Below are 23,943 nucleotides of genomic sequence, written 5' to 3'. Positions count from 1 at the left end.
AAATGTGAAGTTCCAATAAAACAAACTGAAGGCAACAAAGACGAAACGTTGAGAGATTGTGCACCACCTTAGAGATGGCGTATATTGAGCTTAATCGCTTGATTTGAGATAAAAACGCAATTAAATAGAGCTGCAATAAAAGAATTACCATAGTTGAGGATTTTGGTAGCGCTTTCGATATTCGTTTGGAACATTATGACCGTTTTTATGGCAGTAATCGGCTACTAGTCCCCATCCCGCGTTTGAGCGATAGGAGCTATTTTTGTACTCGGTCCCTTCACATCTATGGCTGACGTCAGGAAAGAGAGAGGAGAATAGAATAATGTGTCGGGTAGACAAGGATGCACTATAGCCCCGGTCACATTGTGAAGCAGGGAATCCAGTTGGCCAGCACACCAGTGGACCAGTTAAGTGTTTTTTCTAAAAATCCAACAGCGCAAACGCAACTTCTTTGATTTGTTCATGAGTATTAGGGGGTAGAAGTATTTTTATATCTAGAATGTAATTTTCGACTATGACATTTTATTTGATTTACGTAATTCATTTTAACTTGGGACGTTTTTGTTCGAATGGATTTTTTTCTTGGGGCGTAGAATATCTTTTCCAAATGGGATAAATCTCGAGTCGCTGCCTTGCTATTAAGGATTGTGGGAAAAACGTTGCTGATTCATAAATGAAAATTAAATTCTCATCATTGTTCAAACAACAAACAACACTTTTCTCTTTTTTCTTAATATAATTTAACACAAACATTACAAGTTTACAACTACATATCTGTACTTTTATTTCAATACATTGCTACCGTTCCCGGTTGTTCCCTCGAAATTTTCCACTTAGTTCAAATCGATAATCCAAAAATATAGGTATGCGGCCTGTGGCTCAAAAAGTACAAATACAGTGCAAAAACAAAGGGCCTTCACGTGTCATAACAAGTTAAATTTCTTTTTTCCCGGTTTGAAATCGGTATTTTGCAGCCCCTTTCGTCCCAAGCGCCTAATGGGAACGCTAGATGGCCGGATGGCTGTAATACAAGAGGAATGTGAAGATTGACCGTGTGTTGGTTGTTGCTTAGCTTTCTACTGTGGTGACGAGGCAATGGCTAACGGTACGGAGAAGTCTTTGGGTTTTTACCAGCCTAAATATCCGTCCTAGACTTGCCTAACATTGAAATATCTATTATCGCCAACGCGCAAGACGAGGTAACTTTTTAACAAAAGATACGCGCTCGCTTGTGATCGAAGACAATGAAATAAATAATAGATTAAACTTACCTAATTTTCATTACTCACCTTCCGCATCGGATGCATTTAGAAGTTTTAATTTTGAATGAGTAAATAAAAAAATGTTTCTTCTATTTATTCTAAATAAATAAAATCATATATAAAAGTATTGCCACGGTGAGAGCCGCACATATCTAATTTACAATATTTTGTTAGTGAAACTTAAAAAAAAGTATCTAACATAAGTAAATTAAATACGTAAGCAACGACCATATTAATTACATTTCGAATTTAATTCCTTATTGTTATAAGTTAGTACACAACTTTTCCAACTTGTACATAACAATATTTACAAAAAATGTTGCTACTAAATTTATTTTATCTCAAGACAAATAATTTCTAAAGAATCATTTATCTGTAATATAATGAAATTCTGAAAATCAATAATAAAAGTACCCTCGAGATCGATTAAAAATATTACATTATTTTAAATCCTTAGTTAACTAACAGATTCTATACAAACATATCTTAAAGAAAAATGACAACAAACATGTGTACAAAAAATTGTAGACAATGACATAACATTAATTTATAAAATATCTTACTAGACTAAAAATATTTTACAAAGATATTTCTTCAAGAAAATTAACAATGGAAGAGCACTGGTACAGTTTGGATCGATCAACCACAAACCATTTCTTGTTTTGAAGCTTTCAGGGCTAAAATTGTTTAAGAAAATAGCAATAATGTAAATTGGTATTGGACTTTAGTGATTAATTTAGCCAATTTATGTATAAAAATATATAAAACAAATGCGGATTTTCTTAAATCAACAAAAATCTTGAATTGCTAAAGTAATCACTGGAAATAAAATAATCTACCTATTATCTCGAGAAAAAAAAATGTTGCAAAATTGTTTATATTGGCTAGAGATGTATTATTGTGGATTCTTGTTCTTTTCATTTGAAGAATTATACAAGAATGCTAAAATACTTTTACTTTGGGATTAAGCTAATAAATAAGGCCTGCCAAACTAAAATTTCTCAATTTATCTTTAAAATTTACTTCTTTTCTTATCCATATCCACTGAAAAACGAAGTTTTTTTTCTAAAGTTAAATTAGTATGCTCAAGTATGAGATATTGTTAAAAAAACATTTAATTTAAGAACTAAATAAAACATCAACTTTCTGTCTACGAATCTTTTGCAAACAAAAAATATTTGAAAAACATTTCATACTTACCCCAATTAGCTTACTAAAATCACCATATTACAATAAACATACTTATTATTTTCAATAGAACCATTTTATTTAACAATTTTAATAAAGCTTTATCAAAATAGTGAATTTTAAATTTTTTTCAGGTTTTTCAAATGTTAAAAATAATTGCAGTTGCTTACACAAGGTTTAAAAATTAAAGCTACATTGTAATTCATCTCATTGTCAGCTTTTTTCTCATTCAACGAGACTTACCTTCACGTTCCCTTCGTCTAATTTTTTTCCTTCGCCTTTCAACTGCTGCTAACTCAGCTTTAACTTCGGCGTAAGTTTTACGAAGTTCTGACAATTTCTGTTGCAAAACGGCAATTCTTTGGCCACTGTTTAAACTAGGATCTGTAAAACCAAACGACAGTGAATTCAAACTCCCCAAGAAGTGAAAATAATTGTTACCAAATTCAACGAAAAAGTTGTATTTCGAAGGTCGCGGCGATTTCGACGTCCTATCGTACGACAAACCTAAATTCGATGTTGAACCAATCAACGAATGTTCGGAAGTATCGTCGCTATCGCTGTTATGCCGTGACCTATTTTGGGGTTTTCGGCCGCGTTTTGTCGGTACTTCATCTCCACCTCTCGCTGATTTTCGGCGTTTTCGACAAGAGGCAGGTACTGATTCCTCGCGAGATTTCTTCCCACTAGGAGCTTCGTTTGTCATTTGAGTATCTAAAGAAACATTGTTAAAAAATACCACAAATTTCAAACAACATGATTTACCGTCTTCGCTATACAAAGGGGCTTTATTCAATGAAGAATTTCTTCGTTTTCTGGGATACTCCAATTCAGCATCGTTGGATTTGCAACTTTCGTTTTCTATCGTGTTAGGAGACAACTCCCCATGGTCACTACAATACAAAATTCAAAATTTAATTCTCACCGATACAATAAAGAGAGAAGAACCTACCCACTAGTCGAACTTCCGGGAGTCGAAGGTGGGGTAATAACATTCGAAACATCCCGATTTTCCCTACCCCCCAAAGGCAAAACTAACGGTTGTGGCTGTGGCTTATTCACCCCCTTATGTTCATTATTCAACAACATATTTTTATTGTTACAATTTCCGGGGGCACTAGCAAATGGCATTTCCAACATCGACTTGGCCTTTGGCCTTGGCTCGACCACACTTGATCCTTCTGAAGCCGGAGCCGGGCTTCTCGGTATAGTTTCTTCACATAGAAGCAATGAATGTAATTGAGAATCGGGTTCTTCTTCTTTGACATTCTCAGCTTCCGGTTGCTCCTCTTTGACTACTTCCGGACTTGACGATTTCTTCAACGCGTCGAATTTAAAATTTCGTTGTTCTCCTTGCGATTGAGAATCGTCAGTGGTTGCAATGTGAGCAATAGACATGTTACTGTCGCTTTCTTTGTCTGGTTTATCAAAATTGGTTTGAGAGTCATCGTCAGATCTCGCGATGACAAGTTGTTCCGAATCGCTACTATTAGAATCTGAGTCTTCTCTATAATTCCTATTGAGAATTTTGCGCTTCTTTTCCGGTTTTGTAGGAACTGACAATGGTTTAACATCGGTTTCGGAAGGTTTAACCTTCAATTCGACCTGTTTTATCATTCTGGAAACATCAATCAACTTTACGTTATCCTCCGCATCTGCTTCATTCTCAATGTCTTTCTTTTTATCTTCACTGTCTGAGTCGTTCTTCTTGATCGAACTTAATTTCTGCAGTAACGAATCTGCGATTTTTGTTCCAGTTTTGAGGTTGAAATCTTTAGTTTCCTCCAGTTTTGCGGTAATTGACAAAGGTTGGGAACAAATCGATTCCAATAAAGAACTATCAGTCTCTTGAAGAGCAGGAGATATAAGCATAGTAGGACTTTTAAGCACCGGTTCTTCCTTGACTTCCATTTTAACATCAGTATTTTCCTGAATGGATATCTCGGACGTCGTCTTATCTTCCAAAACCCCAGAAGTGGTATCAGATTCTCGTTTCTTAGATTGATAAGTCGCTGCCGAAGTCGTAATAACCAAATCCTCGTCATCGCTCAAATTATCACATTCGTCACTAGAAGGAGTTCTTTCTATTTTTCTGGTGATTGATTCTCTAATCGATTCTAAATCATCACTGTCTTTCTTAATATCGTCAATTTTACTTGAAAATTCAAGATCTAGGGTGTTCCTATCTGGCGAATATTTCGAGAAAGTCCCCGAGAAAAGCTCATCGTCATGTGAGAAAATCGGTTGACTCTGCGATTCGCTATCAGATAAATCAATGTCTCTACTAAACTCATCTCTAAACAAAGTCAGTGACTCTTCTTTTAATATTTTTTCTTTACTCTCGGCCACTTTTTCCATTGGTTTTAAGTTAAAGCAAGGCGATTCAACTAGTTTATCAAACGGATCATCTTCATCTTTCTTCTCATCATCTTCCGATTCATCCTGTTTCCGAACTGGAGTTCTTCTAAACCTTTTCTTCTCTAGTTCGGGACTATCCTTATCTGATTTTCCGGGAGATCTCATAATTTTCTTCTTTGGACTTTTCTCCAGATCCTCGTAAAGTCTAGGTATTCGTTTCTTTGAAGTCTTGTCATCTACCATCTTGGCACGTGATTCAAATTCGAATGGTTCTGGTTCTTTGAATTCGTAAATATCGTCAGAAGTCGGTGAAGTTTCAACTTTGATTTCCTTTTTCTCTTCAGCTGGTTCTGATTTTGTACAAGTTTGAGTATTTGAATCATCTGATGAGGATAAAAGTTCCTTCTCAGTAGTATCCAATGATGGAACTTTAACTGCTTTGTTGAAACCTTTCAGTTCAGATCTGATTTGATTAAGATCAAAATCTCTTCCTTTGGGAAGACTAGAACCAGTATCTTCATCGCTTTCTTCTCCCGATTTTTCTGGCGATTTCTTCAATTTTCTAGCTCTTTTCGGTCTGTCAGACTCGTCGTCTTTTTCCGTGTCCCCATCTTCTTTATTTTTTTCCGATTTTGTAACTGTTGGAGTCCTTGATACTTTTTTCTTGTAAGTCTTTATTTCGATATCTTCGGATTTATTCCCGCTCCTCGTTCGTGTTAATTCGGCTTCACTTTCGGATATATCCGAATCGGACTCAGAATGATTCGAAATGTCAGTCTGAGCAGAAGCTCGACGAGTTTTTCGGCCGTAATCTAAAAAACGAAACATTTAACAAAAAAAAAAACACAAAAAGCAAAAATTATACCTAATCGAGTCATTCGACTACTCGATCTGGTGGCCGGAGTCGCTGGACTTTTTGTCCGACTTGAGGAAGATGTAACGCTAGATGGCGTCGTAGACCTCGGAGGTTCCGTAGAACTACTTTTGGTGGTCACTGACGCCCCTCGGCCACGTTTCCCAGGAGCTGTTTTATTTGCACATTGCTTTGTACTTCCCACAGAGTTGGCAGCATTGCTCTGTTTCAACCTTTTGGCCTTCGTGTTGGCACTGAGGTTTTCAGCGATACGACTAGGCGAAATCCACTCATCGTATCTTGTATTCCAGCCAGTGTAATGTACGAGATAAACCATACCGGTCGAATCTCGATCTATTTCTCTGACTTTAGCCTCATAAGTGACTTTATATTCGTGTGTTGGTCCATAATACACTTTTAATTTATCGCCAACACTTATCGTCTGTCCAGAGGCAACGTCAGTGACGATTTCAACACCCGATGATTTCTCATCCGGATTGTTCTTCTTTCGGCCGCGTTTCTTCTCATCGTCGCTTTTCTTAGCGCTGGGTTTCTGCGGCGGCTTATTTGGCGTTTCCCCCGGTTTAATGTCTTTCTTCTGACTAAAATTGTTTGCCACATCTTTAGGTTTCACAGTCTGAGATTTTGATCGTGTTTGTTGCATCTATTGAAATAAAACCAAATATTCTATAATGTCAATTAATTATTATCAACTATTGAAAAATAATGTAAGAAAATTTAAATTTATTTATTTTTAGTTGATTAGTTACCTTTTCCTCATCCTCTTTCTTCGTGATTTCCACTGTTTTAGCTTTTTCATTTGCAATGATTTGTTTGATTTTCTTCTCTTTAGACTTATCTAAACGTCGGGGTCTTCCACCATCCTTTGAAGAACCTGGAGCTGATTCAGACTGGTCAGTAGCATCACTGCTATTAGTATCGCTATTTTCAACAACTTCTTTCCTCTTCTTTTCATCGTCTTTCTTAAACTCCGTTTTCTTTTTCATCTTATCATCGGACCCACTTTTCTCATCTTCTTTCCTCTCATCTTCGTCTTTTTCCGGTTTTGGACTATTAACAGGCGTTGCTCGATCCCTATCTCTTATCAACGACCTTCCCCGATTTTTCTTAGTAGACAAGTTATGATTTAACATAGTCACACCTAGAGTTTTATAAAATGATTCATAACTTAAGAGACACTTTTTATAAACGCTCTTGACTTGATTATAAGTAATTTGGTTGTTTGGTAATTTTAATCGTGTTGTTACCGATCGCCATTTATTCTGGTTGGTTACTCTATTGTAACCTCCTAGTTTATGAACAACCCTGAATAGTTTGTGTAAATCCACATCTTTATTTGCAATCATGGGACTTTTGTTGAGTGGGGTACCAGAGTCGTCCATAAATTTGTACAGTTGGGCAACAAACCTGTCTTTTTCTTCATTAGGCTCATCATCAGAAGACTGAAACATTTACATAAGAAATCAAGATAAACACGAAAAAGTTATTACATCACTGTAATTTTCCTCCGAGTCGCTATCAATAGATTGCATGTTAAATAATGAATTTCTTTCCCAATGCACTGGTAATTCATTGTGATCGAGATATTTAAGTGCTTTACTAACGGCTTCAGCCAATACAGAACTTTCAACTTTCTCTCCCATTTCTCTATTAAATTCCGAGACTTCTTTTTTAGGTACAGTATAGCTACAATTTTATTATTAACAAATATAGAAAACTTTTAAATTCAAATAAACTTACTATCGCCCATCCTTAAAAGATCGAACCAAATATTCATCTTTAACATTAATTCTGACTGTTGGTTGTGCTGAAGGAATAACTACAAGGCCTGGAAACCAGTTATCCTTCCCTCTTTTCTTATCAGTGGCTTCAACGCTTACAACCCGCCCTATATCCGTAGAATAGCCCTCTAAATCAGGTTCATTTTCTTCTTCCGCTTCCCCTTCACTGCTATCCTCCCTAATAAAAAAGTTATGTATGTTTTGTAGTAAACATTTAGACATACTTTAACTGTCTATTTCTTCTGCCCCTTCTGCCACCTACAACTGGATTGCCAAAATGTTCTGGATGAGTCAAGGGTAACTGATCTAAAGTCTCACTTTCATTAAAGTGCCTTCCGCTTTTTAAACAGAGGGCTGATCGCCTCAAGGTGGTGATATCTCCATCATCAAATACTACAAATATTTACATATTAACTTTTTTTAATTTCAGTTTCACAAGACTTACCAACTGTATATTGGCTGCAATCTTGAATTTTTCCAATTGTGGCTTCAACAAACTCCTTGCGTTCTGCATGCTTGGCTTGCACCGTGTGGCCAACCCTAAGGGGGCCTTTTATTTGTTCATCACTGACTGTAGCCGTGCCGAGCCCCATTTTGTATGTTACTTTACATTTTACAATGCGGACAACTTTGCTGACTTTGGCTTCGCAAAATGCCCCTTTATACTTGGCACTGACTGCAGTTCCAACAGATAAGTACGGCGGATCGTCTACCTGCTGAATAATAGACAAATTGTCACAAGCAACAAAAGAATTTTTTGACACTTACCATCTTTCTGTTTTTACATTTGCATGTATGCTACTTTATAAATAAAAGAAATTTTACTTCCATTGGTTTGAGAAACGTTTAAAATTCGTTTCAATATTGAAGCTAGAAGATGAAATGCATAAGACAAATGTACTGCCACCACTTTCAACAATTTTCACAATCAAGTGGCAGTGAAACAATAGTAATTATTACTTTGACACTACGGTTACGCAACGGTAATGTAATTTTTAAACAATTTTTCACGTTTTTTCCACGATAAAATGTAAAAATACAAATTGAAGCGGTTGAACTGACATTATTATTCTGTCAACAATCAACATTCACTACATAAACAGGTTGGCCAAACAAGGAAAGGAGCCAACAAAAAGCCCTAAAAGTGAATCGCTGTAGCCAATACCAATAAGGATTGACTTTCAAGTGACCAATAGCATTCTAGTAAAACACCGGTAAAATCAAACAGTGAAATAAAACACCTGTATTATTATTAACAGTTTTATTCCATAATAATTTTGTAAAAATTAGACTAGATCCCTGACACCTAATTTTGGTCTATAACTGTTGTAAAAGATTTTTATAGAATATCACAGAGTTAACACTCATATGTTTATAAAGTCACTGTGTTAAAGTTTTCTTATTCATTAATAATGCAAAAACGAATTGAGCAATTTTTTCATAGGTCATAAACATTAAAGCTGACGCAAGTATCGTTTGCAATAATTTGGCTTCGAGTCCTTGGAATAAGGCACCAGGTCCACTCTTCTTCACCATGTCCAGAAGCAAAGCAGCTGTGTTCATTTTGGCATCTCTGTTATACCTTTGGCGAGTCTGAGCCACTTGAAGTGGATAGGTTGCTATTGTTGAAACTGCTTTAGAAATCGCACCCATTATGAAAAATGCAAGTGCAGTTCTTGATGATGTTCTGCGTTTTAAAGCTTCGTATACAGTAAAATTGATTGCAGGGTTTGAAACCAGCATTAAAGATGGTCCTAAACTTGACCACAGAGCCTTAACTCCTTCTGTGTCAGCAATGTGGACAATGCCATCCAGAAGGCCATTAAAATACAATTCTCTACTAAATTTCAATCTACTGTTCACCACCCACAAAGGGTTTGTTGTGATCACGTTAATGACTCCTGCTATAATACTCAATATTAAGTCGGTTTGTGTGGGGTTTTTGCAGTTGTTTAGTCTCAGAGATTTGAGACCGTGAAAGGTGTAAAAATAGATAAAATTGGAGATGCCTAATGTGGTCAATTGGGGCTTAATTCCGCGATATAGACCTTCACTAGAATCAAATTAATTAAACTATGACGCAGTTAATTGAAGCACTTACAGTCCTTCTTTCTTTAAAAGATAAAATAGCGCTTGGAGTGCTGTTTTCCCAGCTAATGAACTGTCTTCTACTAAAAAAGGATACAAAAAATCATTCACTCTACAATAATTGTCTAAAAAAACTTACACTGCATTCGAAATTTAACATTATCTAAGGGATACATAACAGAACTTGCTACAATGCTGCCCTAAAAATATTTAAATAGGTTTAAGTATGTGTTTTATTTTATTTGTGGATCAACTTACTGCAGCCCCCGCAGTGGCATGCACTAGTGTTTCATAAGTGAAAATACGTTTTTTTGCCATTTTCTCCAACGAATATTTTGTTTTCAGAAAACCGTGAACGATGATAAGCAACTTTTTTAGTACATTTGATTGTGGTGTGACGATATACAAAGGTTAGGTTAGAATACGTTTATCATATCACAAAACTGCCTTTAAACTGATGTAATTATATAGTTACATTATACAAACATCAAGGTCTATTTAATTTTATTTCGTTATCAACTTTAACGCATGAGTAGACTTTTTCACTGACTGGAAAAATAAAATGGGTATTTCCAATTGAATTTATTGTAAACTCTTATATTATGTAACAACAGAAATAATACAACATTATTAATACATTTTTTGGATACCTACAGTTACAAGTAATTTGGCAACTTGTTAATTTTGTTTTGGTTTATTGGAGGTTAAAGAACAGGCTGTGGAGTACAAAGCTGGGAATTTTTGTACAAACAGGTAGATAGTCCCTAAATAAAGGATTATTGCAAAAGTTAAGACGAGATCAAATATTGCTGGTTTAACACTGGAAAGATAATTAATTAAATTAAATACTATTAATAATTAAAGAATTTACCTGTAAACATTAATTACACCTTTGGTGACATCATAAAAAAGAAAATCTGGGTCTCTCTTATCAGGAACTGCATAAGACACTTTAACATCTCTGAGATATTTGTTAAAATCATCTTTTAAAAACGTGACTAGAGCATTATCTTTGTTGCTTAGAAGTTGAGTGGCCCTTGGCTGTGAAGTTAAGTAATTTATCCATGCTTCTAAGTAATTCTTATCCACGTCCTAATTAAAATAACAGAATTATTTGATACAACAGAATTATAAACCCACCAAAGAACCACCAAAAATCTCACTTAGTGAAGTATTATAAACGAAGTTCGCCAAAGCCTCAGCAATAACTTTTGCATTTTGGTTCAGTTTCTCAAGATTTAGGTTTTTTCGTGTATCTAAAATTGTTCCCCTTGTTAACTCTCTATGGCTCTTTAATGTGGAAAGTGTAAAAGCTGGTAGTCTCCTAATACTGTATCTCTCATGCTCCCAGGCTAAAATATCATCAGCTAGGTTAATTTTTTTGTGAACACCGTCTACAGTTGTAGTTGGAAATTGATCAGCTGCTGCTTTCAATTCTTTGAAAAATAAAGATGCAGGAGAGCCATCTTTGGGAGGTTTAGAGACGTGCATATACAGTGAGTCCCCTGACGCAAGAGTATCTAAACACATAACAAATGAAGCGTCCTGAAATCAACAGTCATTTACAGAATTTGCAAAAAAAACTAAACTGACTTGAATGATGGAGCCATCTAAAGAGTCAAGTTGGTCCTCAAGCCATTTTTTGCTCCCTTGATAATTTATTTTTCCACCACCAGTGAGCAGAAAAACTAAATTATATTTTCCGCGAGTTTTAGGATCTGAATACAAGTTTGAGAATAATCTTGCCAATTCTAACAAAATTACAACTCCTGAACCATTAGAATCAGCCCCAAATGATAAATTCTGAAAAGAGAATGTAAATTTTGTATGAAGTATTGCAACCGGAAACTCACAGGAGCAACTCCAAAGCTGTCATAATGGGCAACCACAGCCAGAGTTGGTACTTTGCCCTCTTGGCTGTAACCAGAGAGGTGTCCTTGGATTGTTGCAACCTTAACGTCTTGTTTAACACTTGTGGTCCCAGGGGAAACAACAAACTGGTACCCATTTGCAGCGACTGAACTAAACATCGCCTCAGCTGCAGATTTGGTTAAATCGTTTGTTGCTACATTTTGAGACACTTCATCTACAATAGTCTCCAATTCAGCAGTCCAAATGGCAAAATACACAGGTACTGATATTTCTTGAGCCAACATGGCATGTTCAAGCAGAAGAAGGTGTTGTTTTTCATCAGAATTAAGCGCAGAAAAATCATTTGGCAACACGACCAACAAAGCACCTGCTTTGGTTCTAATATTTCGAAAGTGATCTATTGTCAAATCTTGGAGCTTCACTATAACACAATGGCGAGAAGTGCTCCACCCCGTCAGGGACCTCGCCTCTAGATTCACTGCTGCACTTCTTGAACCTGGAAAAATTGTTGACATAACCTCACACTACCACTTTGTGGTCAAGTAATTAAGAAGTAATTGTAGCAAAACAGTGAATTACCGTGTGCCATTCCGTGTAAATCGAAATGTTGCATCCTGTATACGGGAAACTCGTGTGAGGCTAATACGGGGTTAGCAGGTGATATTATGATAAAAATAGGTAAAACTATCAAAACGTAATACGGTAAATATCCTTTAAACAATTCCTCAGCTTCTTCCAACCACATTTTTGATGATTTTATTTATAAAAAGAAAAAAATCTAATATTTAAGGATAATCCACACTAGCAGTGGAAATTTGTTATGCAACCAGTATGACACCAAAGATTTTTCTTTTATGTACCAACTTTTGATGAAAATTCCACCAGATTTCACAGTTGTGTCAAATTAGTGGAATTGCCATCTTAGATTGGTACCAATGTTAGAAAATCGACAAGTTTGTTGACGTGTGTTTCTAAAAGAGGATTGTTGAATTTTTCCGATTATTCCTAAGAAAAAAAAAATATTTCCTTGTGGACAAACAACACATTATTATTTGTGCAGAATAGTTTGTAACTTATTCGAAAACCAATTACAATGAATTTTGTACAGTCAATTCCCACACACATGGTAAATGTTTTGCTTTTTTAATGTTTTTAATATTTCACAATTCTTTTAGGACTTTGAGGGCCAAGCCACGGCTGAAAAATTGTCGCGCGTTATTATAACACTTTTTGGTGCTGTTGGATTAGTATGGGGTTACATTATTCAACAATTTTCACAAACTGTTTACATTTTGGGCGCTGGTTTTGTTTTAGCTGCTTTGGTGGGTGTTTGACGATTGAAATTTTGAATAAACTCCAATAATGTAAATGTTGCAGTTGACAATTCCTCCATGGCCTATGTATCGCAGAAAACCGCTAAATTGGCAACCAGCTAGAGATGGTACTGAAGGGACCTCTAGTGGTTCCAAGAAAGGAAAGAAAAAATAAGATTACATTATATCACATATTGTAAATAAAACTGTCAAATTAATTTAATGGTTCCCAAGTTCTGGTGGATTTGGTTCATCGCACATGATTTTTGTACACGAATGTGAATATTAGCAAACTTTAAATGACTATGACCTTTTTTTGCTTTCATTTTAAACCCATAATTCCTATTTTTTAGCAATAGGCGGACATTCGCCAACATTTCAATTATTTTTAGAAAATCTTGACACGGGAATCGCTTTATTTCTCCCAAATGACTTACATAAAATAAGAAAAACACACCGGTCCAATTTTAAATGAGTGTTTTATTGGCCTGAGGTTTATTTTATTATTATTTAGAGAGCAATAATTTCAAATTTCCATTTTATTGACCAATGCGGAGGCGGCTTTGTTCGCTGCGCAAAAAGTTGATGCGCAACTTCAGGGAATGACATTCAGCAGACAGCTGTCATCTTTTTACGAAGTTGATATATTCGGTGATAAGCCGTGAAATTATTAGAACAAGTTTTTAGTTTTGTGTGACGAAAATGTCGTACGCGTATCTGTTCAAATACATTATAATAGGTGACACAGGTGGGTGTTTCATCCGAGTTGCTCCCGTAAAAATCATAATCGATTCTGTTGATTTTCTTATATTTTGCGTCTAACTAGTTTGTATTATTCATCTTGGATAGGTGTCAAGGTCTGTCTTTGTGTTTTTAAACTTGTCCAAGATTTGTATTTTCGACAATTTCGATTATTTTTGGTTTAGGGGGATGTGAAGTGTGTTTGGCATTCATTTAAATCAGATTGATATGCTTATCAGTCGCAAAGTAAACAATGGGGGTTACAGGTGTGGGCAAGTCATGCTTGTTACTCCAGTTCACAGACAAGAGATTCCAGCCAGTTCATGATTTGACAATTGGGGTGGAATTTGGCGCTCGAATGATCACAATTGATGGCAAACAAATAAAATTGCAAATTTGGGACACTGCAGGACAGGAAGCTTTTAGATCTATAACGCGGTCTTACTATCGTGGAGCTGCTGGCGCTCTTTTAGTTTATGACATTACAAGGAGGGAGACTTTCAACCATCTGACTACATGGCTTGATGATGCTCGTCAGCATTCCAACTCAAATATGGTCATCATGTTGATTGGAAACAAAAGGTCTTCATCTAATTGTTTTTTTTTATCAAAATTGTTGAATGAACTCTTCCAGTGATTTAGAGAGTAGGAGAGAAGTAAAGAAAGAAGAAGGAGAAGCTTTTGCCAGAGAACATGGACTAGTCTTTATGGAAACTTCAGCAAAAACGGCCGCCAATGTTGAAGAAGCTTTTATAAATACAGCAAAAGAGATATATGAGAAAATACAAGAGGGAGTTTTTGACATTAATAATGAGGTAAATTAGTGGTTCTGCTCTGTTAAGCGAAATGCTTTTCAAATTGGCATTTTCTAAATGTTACATGAACTTTAGAAACGTCTTGATTGAAATCAATAATTTTATACATTTACCAAGTTCATTACCCTATTTTCTTTGTTTGGTGGTATTGCGTATTAACCTTTATTATGTTTTTTATTGACAATTTTTAATTGTTTATTCAGGCAAATGGTATCAAGATTGGCCCCCAACATTCCCCTACAAATCCTTCACTTCCTGGTGCAGGTGGCGCTGGGGGTTCTCAAGGTTCGAGTTGCTGTTAAGATGGCTTATCTGTCTTGAGGGTTACATTATGTGTAAGAGAGAAACCCTTATTAAAGAATTGAAAGTGACTGCACAGGTTTATTACATAAATTAATGATCTGATATCTTCCAAATTAGCAACTTGCACATTACCCTATGGTTCAACAACAATTAGAGACAAAAAGTTTTCAAAATATTTTTACATGTGATGATATTGGTACCCACTAATTTATGTAATGAAAATATTATTATTGTGATTATTTTAAGAGTGTGGTATAGTTAGTCCCAATACAGGTCACATATTTATTGTTTTGATTTCATATTTTATAGAGTACCAAACGAGAAACCTTTTCAGATGCATTACATTTTACTTTGAAATCAACTTTATTTTTGTTATTGGTGATAATAGTGTTTTGTGTTTTATTGCGTCTATTATACTTAATTAAGAAATGTAGTGTTTATCTCATTAAATAAATTTGTATTGTAAAACGTCAGATTTTTTATGTAAGCTTCATGTAATATAATCAAATATAAGTTGTATTGCCAGATTGTTTTTGTTTACCTAAAATCCGAAATTGGCGGGTATGAGTGATGACACCCGGAAGTGCATACGTCGTCCAATCAGGTCCCGTTCTGCGTTCATGAGTGAAGTTATTTCCGTGCAAGATGGCGGAAAAAACTATGTGCATATCACAGCAACAAACAAAACCTATAAAAATTTTAAAATGGAAAGTGAGCGAAGGGAACACTGTTTCAATCGGAAGAGTAATCCTTCTGTATGATTTTGATGGGGGTTCCAAGGTGGAACAACGCAAGTTGAAGGTAACACAGGCCGGAACAATTTTTAAGATTGTGGCGCAGGAAGGCGCCATTGTCAAGCCAGGGTAAGCAACAGTTTTAAAAAAGCGCGCGGAACCTTAGTGTTCGAATTTTCAGCGAGACTTTATGCGAATTGAAAGAATGCACTCATCCGACGGTGATGAATGATATGTGCGCAGAATGCGGCACCGATTTGAGGAAAAACGATGTCAGTGTCGCGGCTTCAGTGCCCATGGTGCACGCTATACCTGACTTGAAAGTCAGTGAAGAGGTGTTTTGTTTATAAAATGCCACTGTGGGGGTTTGACTTGCATTGTTGCAGCTTGCACAGAAACTGGGCAAGGCGGACGTTGAGCGGCTCATTAGAGACAGGAAACTTGTCCTACTTGTGGACTTGGACCAAACTTTGATTCACACAACTAACGACCACATTCAACCAAACATCAAAGATATTTATCGTTTTCAGTTGTATGGTCCAAATTCACCCTGGTATTTCACACGATTGAGGCCTGGAACCCATCAGTTCTTGAATAATATTTACCCATATTATGAACTGCATATTTGCACTTTTGGTGCAAGGAATTATGCGCATATGATAGCGGCGGTTCTGGACAGAGACCAGAAGTTCTTCTCAAATCGCATTCTCTCGAGGGATGAGTGCTTTGACCCCACCAGCAAAAAGGCGAATTTAAAGTAGGTATTTAATTATTCAAATAATTACTGTAAATACATGACTTTTTTATTTAGGGCTTTATTTCCTTGTGGAGATAACATGGTGTGTATTATTGACGACAGAGAGGATGTGTGGTCAAACGCCGCAAATTTGATTCACGTCAAGCCCTACCATTTTTTTCAACATACTGGTGATATTAACGCTCCTCCTGGCTTAGACAAACACGAAAATGATAACAAGGCTGGGGTTGATTTAACAAAAATCAAAGACCTGAAAAAGGACGAACAAATTTTGAATAACGACGATAATAGAGTAGCAGAAAATGACAGTGATAAAAATAGTGAAAGCAAAGATGAGAATCAGGTTGTAAACGAAAGTGACAGTATAAAAAATGAAACTAAAGAAAATACTCAAGATAGGGAAGAAAGTAGTAAAGAAAAAGAGGACAATAACGTGGATGAAAACAAGAAAGGTGCCGATGTGAGCGAACAAAAAATGGAAAATGTTGACGAAAGTGAATGTAAAGGTGTGAATGGCGAAACGGTAACCATTGACGAAAATCCATTACCTGAAGAAAGCAAAACGCCAACGGAAGACACCAAAACCCATGAAACAAAAAATGCAATCGAAATAAACAATCATTTAGTAGAAGTTGAAGACCCTGATGACTACCTTTCCTATTTGGAAGACATCCTAAAGCGTATTCATCAGACATTTTATGACGCTTATGACAAAATGGAATCAGGAGAGGTTCCTGACTTGAAGAAGGTTATTCCCATGGTCCGAAGTCAGGTGCTACAGGGTTGCAAATTGGTTTTTAGTGGCTTGGTGCCGACTCACATCAAATTGGAGCAATCAAAAGCGTATCAAATCGCTAAGAGTTTGGGTGCTGAGGTTACTCAAGAGTTGGAGGAGGAGACTACACATTTGGTGGCTGTTAGACCAGGGACTGCTAAGGTTAACGCCGGTAGAAGAAAGAAGAATTTGAAGATTGTTACACCTGATTGGCTGTGGTGTTGTGCTGAACGATGGGAGCATGTAGATGAGAAGATTTTTGCTTTGAATAGTAAAGGGTCAAAAAACCGGCATCCGCCGCCGCATTGCAGCAGTCCAGAGCATATTATAAGTTATCCAGAGCACAACACGCCCGCTATGCGAAAAAGGACGCCCAGTGGAAGGTTTATGGACACGATTAATCCTCTCATGTCATTTTCTAGCGCGGATATAGCAGATATGGACAAAGAGGTATAGTGAAATTAATATTGAGGTTGTTGCTGATGATTTGATATACAGGTTGAAGATATTCTGGATGACGAGAGTGATACTAGTGACGAAGAGAAGAACGCGAAAGGAACTGTTGTCAATTCTGAAGAAGTACAAGAAAATAGTAGCAGTAGTGAAGATTCTCTAGGTGAATATCCAAAAGGCTTCAAGAGAAAAAGAGAAGTTGAAGACGAAGCTGAAAATGATCTCAACAATAGCACAGAAGATGATGATACGCCTAGTGTGAAATTTCGACGAGGCGAGACTGTAGATAGTGAAGTAGATATGGAACCTGATTCACAAGAAAGTGATGGAAGTGTAGAAGCTCCAGACGAAGTAGACGATGGGGAGTGGAATATGATGGGTGCCGCCCTTGAAAGAGAATTCTTGTCAAATAATTAGAGTTAAGTTTTTAAGCCATTGATTATTTTTTTAGACTTGCAGTATTAATAGTAACAATGAAATCTGTTACCTGAATATTTAATAACTTCACGCTGAAAGATTCTTATTTATATATAGAACGTTTATGTAACTATTTTCGATTGAATTCTGTGCAGATTTTCAAATAAAGACTGTTGACAATGTATTTTTTATTACAACTACTGAAACAACAAAACTAGGCGTTACACAGCATATGGATCGTCTTTTCCTGACTCGTGGTACTTGATGTATGTTTCTACATGAGTGAAATCTTTTTTATCTTCTTGCCAACCTCTTGGAGGCGCTTCATCATATTTAAATGCTCCTTCTTTTTCGCCATACACTTTATTTACAGATTCAACAAAATCTCTGTACTTTCCAGCAACAACCTTTTTTCCTGTTATCGGATCAGTTATGTCTCCCAATGGATACACAACTTTTTTAACAGCATGTGTGATTAACCTTGTCATTCTCGTTGGAAGTTGCTCAATAAGAACAACATCACCAGTTTTGCATATTTTATTGGGGTCATACGCGTACACAAATTCTTCTTTACCAAAGTACTATAAAAATCAGCCATTAGAACCACCAGAAAAGACTAAATACATACTTACCATTAACAAATTTGTATCAAGTTCCAATCTTTTGATTTTAAATTTAGATGCGTTCTGTTTTAGACTAGGCACACACCTCCCTAGGAGCATAGACGACTTTGTTGCAGCTTGTAAAGCCATAATATTTACTGTTTAAGCACGAATTTTTGTAATAATTTTTTTAGATGGTTAATGTTTAGGTTAGGTTGCTTTATGCGTCTGAAATACGGTCCAATCGAACTTTTGATTGACGCTCGTGGCCGAATTCCTAAGTAATCGAATTTCAACATCGTTTTAATTTTATTTATATGTATAAATGATTTAATAATGCTTCTGAATTATAAACGCTTTATTTATTTTTTTGGATATTAAAAAATACACTAACAAAATTTAAAAATCTTACAAATAAATTCATTAAATTGTACACAAATAAAATAATAATAACAAAGAGAAGTACTTAAAATTTATTAATTCATTTTTATAAAACTACAATTTCGAATGTTTATACATATTAGTTCTGATTTCAGTAAAAACCCATTAGAAAACTATAATAATAAGAAAGTTAAGCTGATATTGTCCTTATGATATTATCGTCGTTATCAAATGATAACGACGATAATAGCTGGTAAATACCAGCTATTATTAGCAACAGACAGATCAACTGTAATAATGATGTCTTGCACAAGGAGGTATTTAAAAGCACAGATTTTAAAAGTATAGGTAAGAACTCTTTGGGGTATCGACTTTTAGTTTGAAGGTTTCTTTATAGTTTTTCATGAGTTTTAAATTTTCAAAAAAGGTAAGACGTAAATTTCTAAATAAAAATAACTTTTGAATTGAGAATATATATCGTAGGTACACTAAAGTAGGTACAAGAACTAGTAGATCGCAATTGTTTCTTATTTATGTATTATAAGTACCTTGCAAAATTCTTACTTTTTTTAAAGGAGTAACGATACATTCTCTGTGTTTCATAATTTAATAATAATAAAAGCTTGCTTAAATTTTAATCACATATTATCATAAAAAGTTATGGTGATTGTAAAATTTGAAGAAATCTGAGATTTATTAAATTTGTAAAAATCTTTTTTTTACCTTGTGAAACTATTTTTATTGTGCACATTCATTGTGTGAAATTTGTAACAATAAAAACAGAACACCTATATTTTTATGCCAATCGAATCATGGAAATCGTCCAGAATTTTGTGGCCGGAATTGTACATATTTATCATTTATTTCTTTTTTTTATACAAATCAGTTGATTAGAATATTTAGAGCTTGGCGCTTATTTAGCGCCATCTGAAAACTGAAGCACACAGATTAGTCTGTGACTGAAGTGCTTGTACAGTTGCGGAATTAAAATTTCGGGCAGTACTGTCATTTTCACAATGTAACTCTAAAACAACCTTTACATTAATAACCTCATTTTCTACTCTTGTCATGTTTATGTCATTTTGATTTATAAAATAACGTTACTGACAGAAAAGTTTAATTATCAAAGGTCAGCAGTAAAAGGTAGTTTACAGTGAACTTTTTGAAGTGACAGAAAAATACTGCCCGAAATTTTAATTCCGTAACGGTACATGCGCTTTTGTCACTTTTGTGTTGTCTTATCTCTGTCACTCTCTGTGGTTCTGTCACTGATTCTGTGTCGCTCCGAATCAGTGCTCCGAAGGTGTTCGAAGTTTTGTAGTTGTTCTGTGGTTCGAAGTTCGAAGTTTCTAACCTTCAAACTTGAAACCTTGATGAAATAATAATGTTTATAGTGCTCCGGTGAAAAAACAATGTCTGAGTTTTCACCAGAAAAAAGACTCAGTCAAACAAAAATCAGTTCATATTTCACAGGATGTGTAAAGAGAATTCCAACTGACTCTCCATTTAAGAGAAAACGTTTCCGTCGAACAATGTCTGGAACTTCAAGAGATTTTTCAACAGAGTCCGTTTCAAATACACCAAGTAAAGCACATAGTACATTTGCTGGAATTTCGAAAAGAAAATTAAAAGTAGCAATTAACTCAGATGATGAAGACGATATTGAAAGTGATCAAAGGCAAAGTCTATCAAAGGAAAATAATGGTGAGTTTTTAAATCATTCTGCATGTTGAAAAACAAGTAAAACAATAAATTGTTATCATGACAACACCCTTTTACAATTATTCAACTAAATGATCAAGATAAAATCAACAATTCTATAACATTATTTGCTTTGGATGATTGTAGTAATGTCAAATTTTGGCGGGAAGTTATTTGTCATTACTAAATTCTTGTTTCTTTTTATGCAGGAGTTATTTATCGAGTTTATTAATAAGAATGATGTTGACAAATTATAAATTGTATAAATGTAATTTCTAGACACTAAGATCATAGCTTTCTTAATTAATGAAGCTTACTTTCTTATAGCTATGACCACAAAAATTAGACTAAAACAAAAAAAAATAGTCTATTTTACGACTGTGGCTTGTCAACTGTGATTGACAGTAGCTAAAAATAAGGTTAACAGTCCTAAAGCATACTTTACAATTTAATGTCACTCAAGTGACATTGACGACCAAAGTATTTTGTCTCCAACTGTATCTTTGACTTATAAACGATTAAAAAATGACTTTCATGGTAATAACGGTTTTGCATTATAAAACTGTGTATTGAAAATTTTATCTTTAACTTAAGTATTTTTAGGAACTCCAGCGGTAACAGTAACAGTAACAGTTCCATTATCTTTAAATAAACCCACTTCTGTCGCCTATTCAAGTCAGAATATTGGGACTTCAACTCCTCTAAACTCCTCAACAAGACACGTTCTTACACCGCCTTCCCAGAATCTTAGTACTGCAAGCACCTCACCCATCAAAAATGTATCTCCAAAGCAAACACCAAAAAAACGACTTTTTAACGAAAATAGTACAGCAAACACTCCTAGTACAAGTAAAATCTGTGTTATAGAAAATAAGGTAATTGTCTCTTCCGTGAAAAATACACCAAAGCCAGGAGTTAAAGACGAAAGCAAAAAAGTCAATTATGAGATATTAAAAGTTATGAGAGAGTTTTTTATCAACGTTTTAAAATATAACCACTTGAGATGTTTGCTGAGTCAGAGCGATCAAAACATGCTTTATAATTTTTATAACATGGAGAAGGACTACCAATATACGTGTGTAAAATTGTTTTTGTGGAAGCCTCTATGGTACAATATTTTTACATACGTTGATCAAATTGGGCTAAACATGAACGAGAAAAATGTGTATGTTATGTATGAACACTTGAAAGAAAAAGGCTTTGTCGATACAGATTATATGGCTGAAGATACAGTTACGCTGTTAAGTTTATTGAGGTTGCAGGATTTGCGATATATTTTAACCCAGTTTAGACTACCCACTCCTGGGCCTAAAGATGTCCTTATTGCGAAATTAGTGAAAAATTGTAAAACGCAAGTTACGCTCACTTGTGCAAAAACCACAGAAGACGTTCTTCGAGAACGGATTAAAGAGCGAATGGGATATTGTATTAAACTTTCTACAAATCTCAATAGATGTTTACGTTACGTTTTTCTGTTAAATACATTCACTAATTCGAGTCTGACTGTACCACAAGATTACTTTAAAAATGTTACATATTTTAACACTGTTTTTCCCTCCTGCAAAGTTGAAACTTTTCATATTTTTTATACTCCACAGGATTTCTCAAAGTATGCGAGTAACTTTAGATTTGAAGTGAATTAATTTTAAGATTATTTTAGGTACGCTAATGCTGTTGACTTAAATAGAGAGTTAGAAGAAGCTATTGAGAAAAAGAACAATCCAAATATTTTAGTACTTTGCCAAAGAGCCTTTAACTTGTTGAAACAAGCAAACGAGGATGATAAGTAAGTTTCTGCTTAAATTAAATAAATAAATCGAAACCGTCTTATTTTAGTAATAGTATTAGAGAACCACATTTGGAACGGTTTACTCCAAACGCTCAATACATTCGCATTATAACAAAAGGTCTAAAACACCTAAAACGCTCCAACTTTCAAGACGTTAAAATTTGGCTTGAATACTTAATTTCGCAACAGTTTTGCAAACACAAACGTGGTGATTGGTATTGCGAGTTATCATTGATTTATACTGAATATTTCAAAGATTATGAAAAGGTAATGTTTGGTTGTTATCGAACTTTGTTTTGAGAGAAATTTCTAGGCGGCAAAATTAATAATAAAAGCTTTTAAAGAAGAGAAAGAGTTTTTGACGGACATCCAATTGCAAGAGCTCGCACATAGAGGTAAACTTACAAATAGGAAAAGCTACAATTTGCCGCCATTATACCACGACGAAATTGCTGCTTTATCGCCGCGTTCATGCGACCGTGATTGGCCCCAAAAGGTTTTGTATTGCAAATCTCTCAAAAGGTAGGAACTATTTTTGCTGTTACCGTCGTAAATTATAATTTTGGTTACAGCCAAGAATCTGGTCAAAAGAGGAAATATGTTTATCGCTGCGCCAATGGTGATGTTGAGTATTTGACTGTTGAGCAGATGGCTTTGAAGCATTACGAAACGATGGGGTTTCCTAGCGGGTTACACTGTGAGGGTAGTTTGATGATTGGGGCGTTCTGTCTGTTATTTTGGGACATCATTTATGAGAAATACGTTCGCGGGACATTCGTTTCTAACTTACAAAATGCCCCGCTAGACATGTACTCGCCTTATTTTTACAAAAACAGAGAACGTTGGATTCAAAAGCGACTGGATGAAATTCGGGACAAGTGGAAGAACATTGAATTAAGGACGAAGTTGAATCAGGCTTGGGACCTACATTCCCACGAAAGTTCCTTGATGCAGGCTGAAGTGTCTAAGCCTGTTTATATTTTCGATGTGATAATGTGTATAGGGCGGCCTGTGGTCGCTAAAATTTTTGAAAGATTGGCTAAAAATTTTAAAATATACCATAGTGGGTTTCCCGATTTGATTGTGTGGAATGTTGACGAGGGAAAGGCGAAATTCGTGGAAGTTAAAGGTGAAAATGATAAACTGTCAATTAAACAGAAGTTGTGGCTAAATTATTTGTGTGATATTGGAGCTTCTGTGGAAGTTTGTAGAGTGGAGCGTGAGTGTAGATCTTTATCCAATGTTTTGGGTTAATATTATATTTTTTAGCCAAAGCGACAAAAAAACAGTATAAGAGAAGTGTCTCGGCAGTATCTAAATAGTTTTCCAAGTGCCATTTGTTTTTGAAAAGGCTGTTTATTTTTATACATTTACTTTATGTTTAGATCTTTTAATTATATATATTTTATGTTATTATATGTAGTTTTTGCATTATAACGTATAAACTTTTGTTTGTGTATTATTTTAGACTGTTAATTAAATAATTAAATTATTATTTGGTATAAATATACCAAATGGTGTTTAAACAGATTGTCGCTGGAAGTAAAATACGATAATTCTTATAAACATCTAAACAAATCTAAAAAAATTCCCTATACTTTGTATTTTATATTTTTTAAAATAAAAACGATGAAATTTTTTATTGTTTTGTGTTTCCTTTGATTTTCAAAAAGCCTATTTTTGATTCTTTTTTATTAATATTTTTAAATAAAAGGTTAAATCTTTTTTAAAGATGGTAT

General features: G+C 35.0%; 8 protein-coding genes across 9 annotated transcripts; 4 read left to right on the top strand and 4 right to left on the bottom strand.

Moving 5' to 3' along the window:
* Positions 1-1,341: 1,341 nt before the first annotated feature.
* LOC123011236 (AT-rich interactive domain-containing protein 4B) lies at positions 1,342-8,549 on the bottom strand. Of its 2 annotated transcripts, none has more exons than XM_044408589.1 (12): positions 8,232-8,549; positions 7,909-8,179; positions 7,688-7,856; positions 7,423-7,641; positions 7,173-7,368; positions 6,432-7,124; positions 5,674-6,325; positions 3,403-5,620; positions 3,216-3,343; positions 2,892-3,164; positions 2,694-2,834; positions 1,342-1,939 (listed from the first exon to the last, which is right to left on the bottom strand). In XM_044408589.1, exons 1-12 carry the CDS (start codon positions 8,232-8,234, stop codon positions 1,902-1,904), a joined length of 5,001 nt encoding a protein of 1,666 aa, XP_044264524.1. In that variant the 5' UTR covers positions 8,235-8,549; the 3' UTR covers positions 1,342-1,901. The 2 variants fall into 2 exon arrangements, with proteins under 2 accessions (XP_044264524.1, XP_044264525.1); XM_044408590.1 differs by having other exon boundaries at positions 7,694-7,856.
* A 166-nt stretch (positions 8,550-8,715) lies between these two features.
* On the bottom strand, positions 8,716-10,009 carry LOC123010385 (peroxisomal membrane protein PMP34). The gene is made up of 4 exons (XM_044407247.1): positions 9,810-10,009; positions 9,691-9,751; positions 9,565-9,634; positions 8,716-9,516 (listed from the first exon to the last, which is right to left on the bottom strand). Exons 1-4 carry the CDS (start codon positions 9,867-9,869, stop codon positions 8,844-8,846), a joined length of 864 nt encoding a protein of 287 aa, XP_044263182.1. The 5' UTR covers positions 9,870-10,009; the 3' UTR covers positions 8,716-8,843.
* A 115-nt stretch (positions 10,010-10,124) lies between these two features.
* On the bottom strand, positions 10,125-12,280 carry LOC123010384 (nicalin-1). Its single transcript, XM_044407246.1, has 6 exons — positions 12,003-12,280; positions 11,405-11,919; positions 11,145-11,354; positions 10,692-11,096; positions 10,423-10,643; positions 10,125-10,371 (listed from the first exon to the last, which is right to left on the bottom strand). The coding sequence occupies exons 1-6, from the start codon at positions 12,166-12,168 to the stop codon at positions 10,230-10,232; spliced, it is 1,659 nt and encodes a 552-aa protein (XP_044263181.1). The 5' UTR covers positions 12,169-12,280; the 3' UTR covers positions 10,125-10,229.
* Positions 12,281-12,340: 60 nt separating this feature from the next.
* Positions 12,341-13,040, top strand: LOC123010386 (signal peptidase complex subunit 1). Its single transcript, XM_044407248.1, has 3 exons — positions 12,341-12,549; positions 12,599-12,745; positions 12,801-13,040. The coding sequence occupies exons 1-3, from the start codon at positions 12,517-12,519 to the stop codon at positions 12,909-12,911; spliced, it is 291 nt and encodes a 96-aa protein (XP_044263183.1). The 5' UTR covers positions 12,341-12,516; the 3' UTR covers positions 12,912-13,040.
* Positions 13,041-13,329: 289 nt separating this feature from the next.
* Positions 13,330-15,120, top strand: LOC123010993 (ras-related protein Rab-2). Its single transcript, XM_044408233.1, has 4 exons — positions 13,330-13,484; positions 13,744-14,059; positions 14,112-14,292; positions 14,496-15,120. The coding sequence occupies exons 1-4, from the start codon at positions 13,439-13,441 to the stop codon at positions 14,592-14,594; spliced, it is 642 nt and encodes a 213-aa protein (XP_044264168.1). The 5' UTR covers positions 13,330-13,438; the 3' UTR covers positions 14,595-15,120.
* Positions 15,121-15,210: 90 nt separating this feature from the next.
* LOC123010992 (RNA polymerase II subunit A C-terminal domain phosphatase) lies at positions 15,211-17,915 on the top strand. The gene is made up of 5 exons (XM_044408232.1): positions 15,211-15,458; positions 15,511-15,664; positions 15,716-16,086; positions 16,141-17,311; positions 17,360-17,915. Exons 1-5 carry the CDS (start codon positions 15,241-15,243, stop codon positions 17,729-17,731), a joined length of 2,286 nt encoding a protein of 761 aa, XP_044264167.1. The 5' UTR covers positions 15,211-15,240; the 3' UTR covers positions 17,732-17,915.
* Positions 17,905-18,560, bottom strand: LOC123010994 (28S ribosomal protein S17, mitochondrial). The gene is made up of 2 exons (XM_044408235.1): positions 18,364-18,560; positions 17,905-18,312 (listed from the first exon to the last, which is right to left on the bottom strand). Exons 1-2 carry the CDS (start codon positions 18,481-18,483, stop codon positions 17,953-17,955), a joined length of 480 nt encoding a protein of 159 aa, XP_044264170.1. The 5' UTR covers positions 18,484-18,560; the 3' UTR covers positions 17,905-17,952.
* Positions 18,561-19,928: 1,368 nt separating this feature from the next.
* Positions 19,929-23,653, top strand: LOC123010712 (fanconi-associated nuclease 1-like). The gene is made up of 7 exons (XM_044407792.1): positions 19,929-20,418; positions 21,019-22,024; positions 22,076-22,201; positions 22,252-22,471; positions 22,518-22,726; positions 22,777-23,423; positions 23,474-23,653. The coding sequence occupies exons 1-7, from the start codon at positions 20,127-20,129 to the stop codon at positions 23,524-23,526; spliced, it is 2,553 nt and encodes an 850-aa protein (XP_044263727.1). The 5' UTR covers positions 19,929-20,126; the 3' UTR covers positions 23,527-23,653.
* Positions 23,654-23,943: the final 290 nt, after the last annotated feature.

This window comes from Tribolium madens, unplaced genomic scaffold, assembly GCF_015345945.1.
Source record: "Tribolium madens isolate multiple individuals breed KSU strain unplaced genomic scaffold, Tmad_KSU_1.1 Scaffold_91;HRSCAF=231;Tcas5.2_LG7, whole genome shotgun sequence".
Taxonomy (NCBI): Eukaryota; Metazoa; Arthropoda; class Insecta; order Coleoptera; family Tenebrionidae; genus Tribolium; species Tribolium madens.
This window is presented reverse-complemented; position numbering and strand designations above follow the sequence as displayed.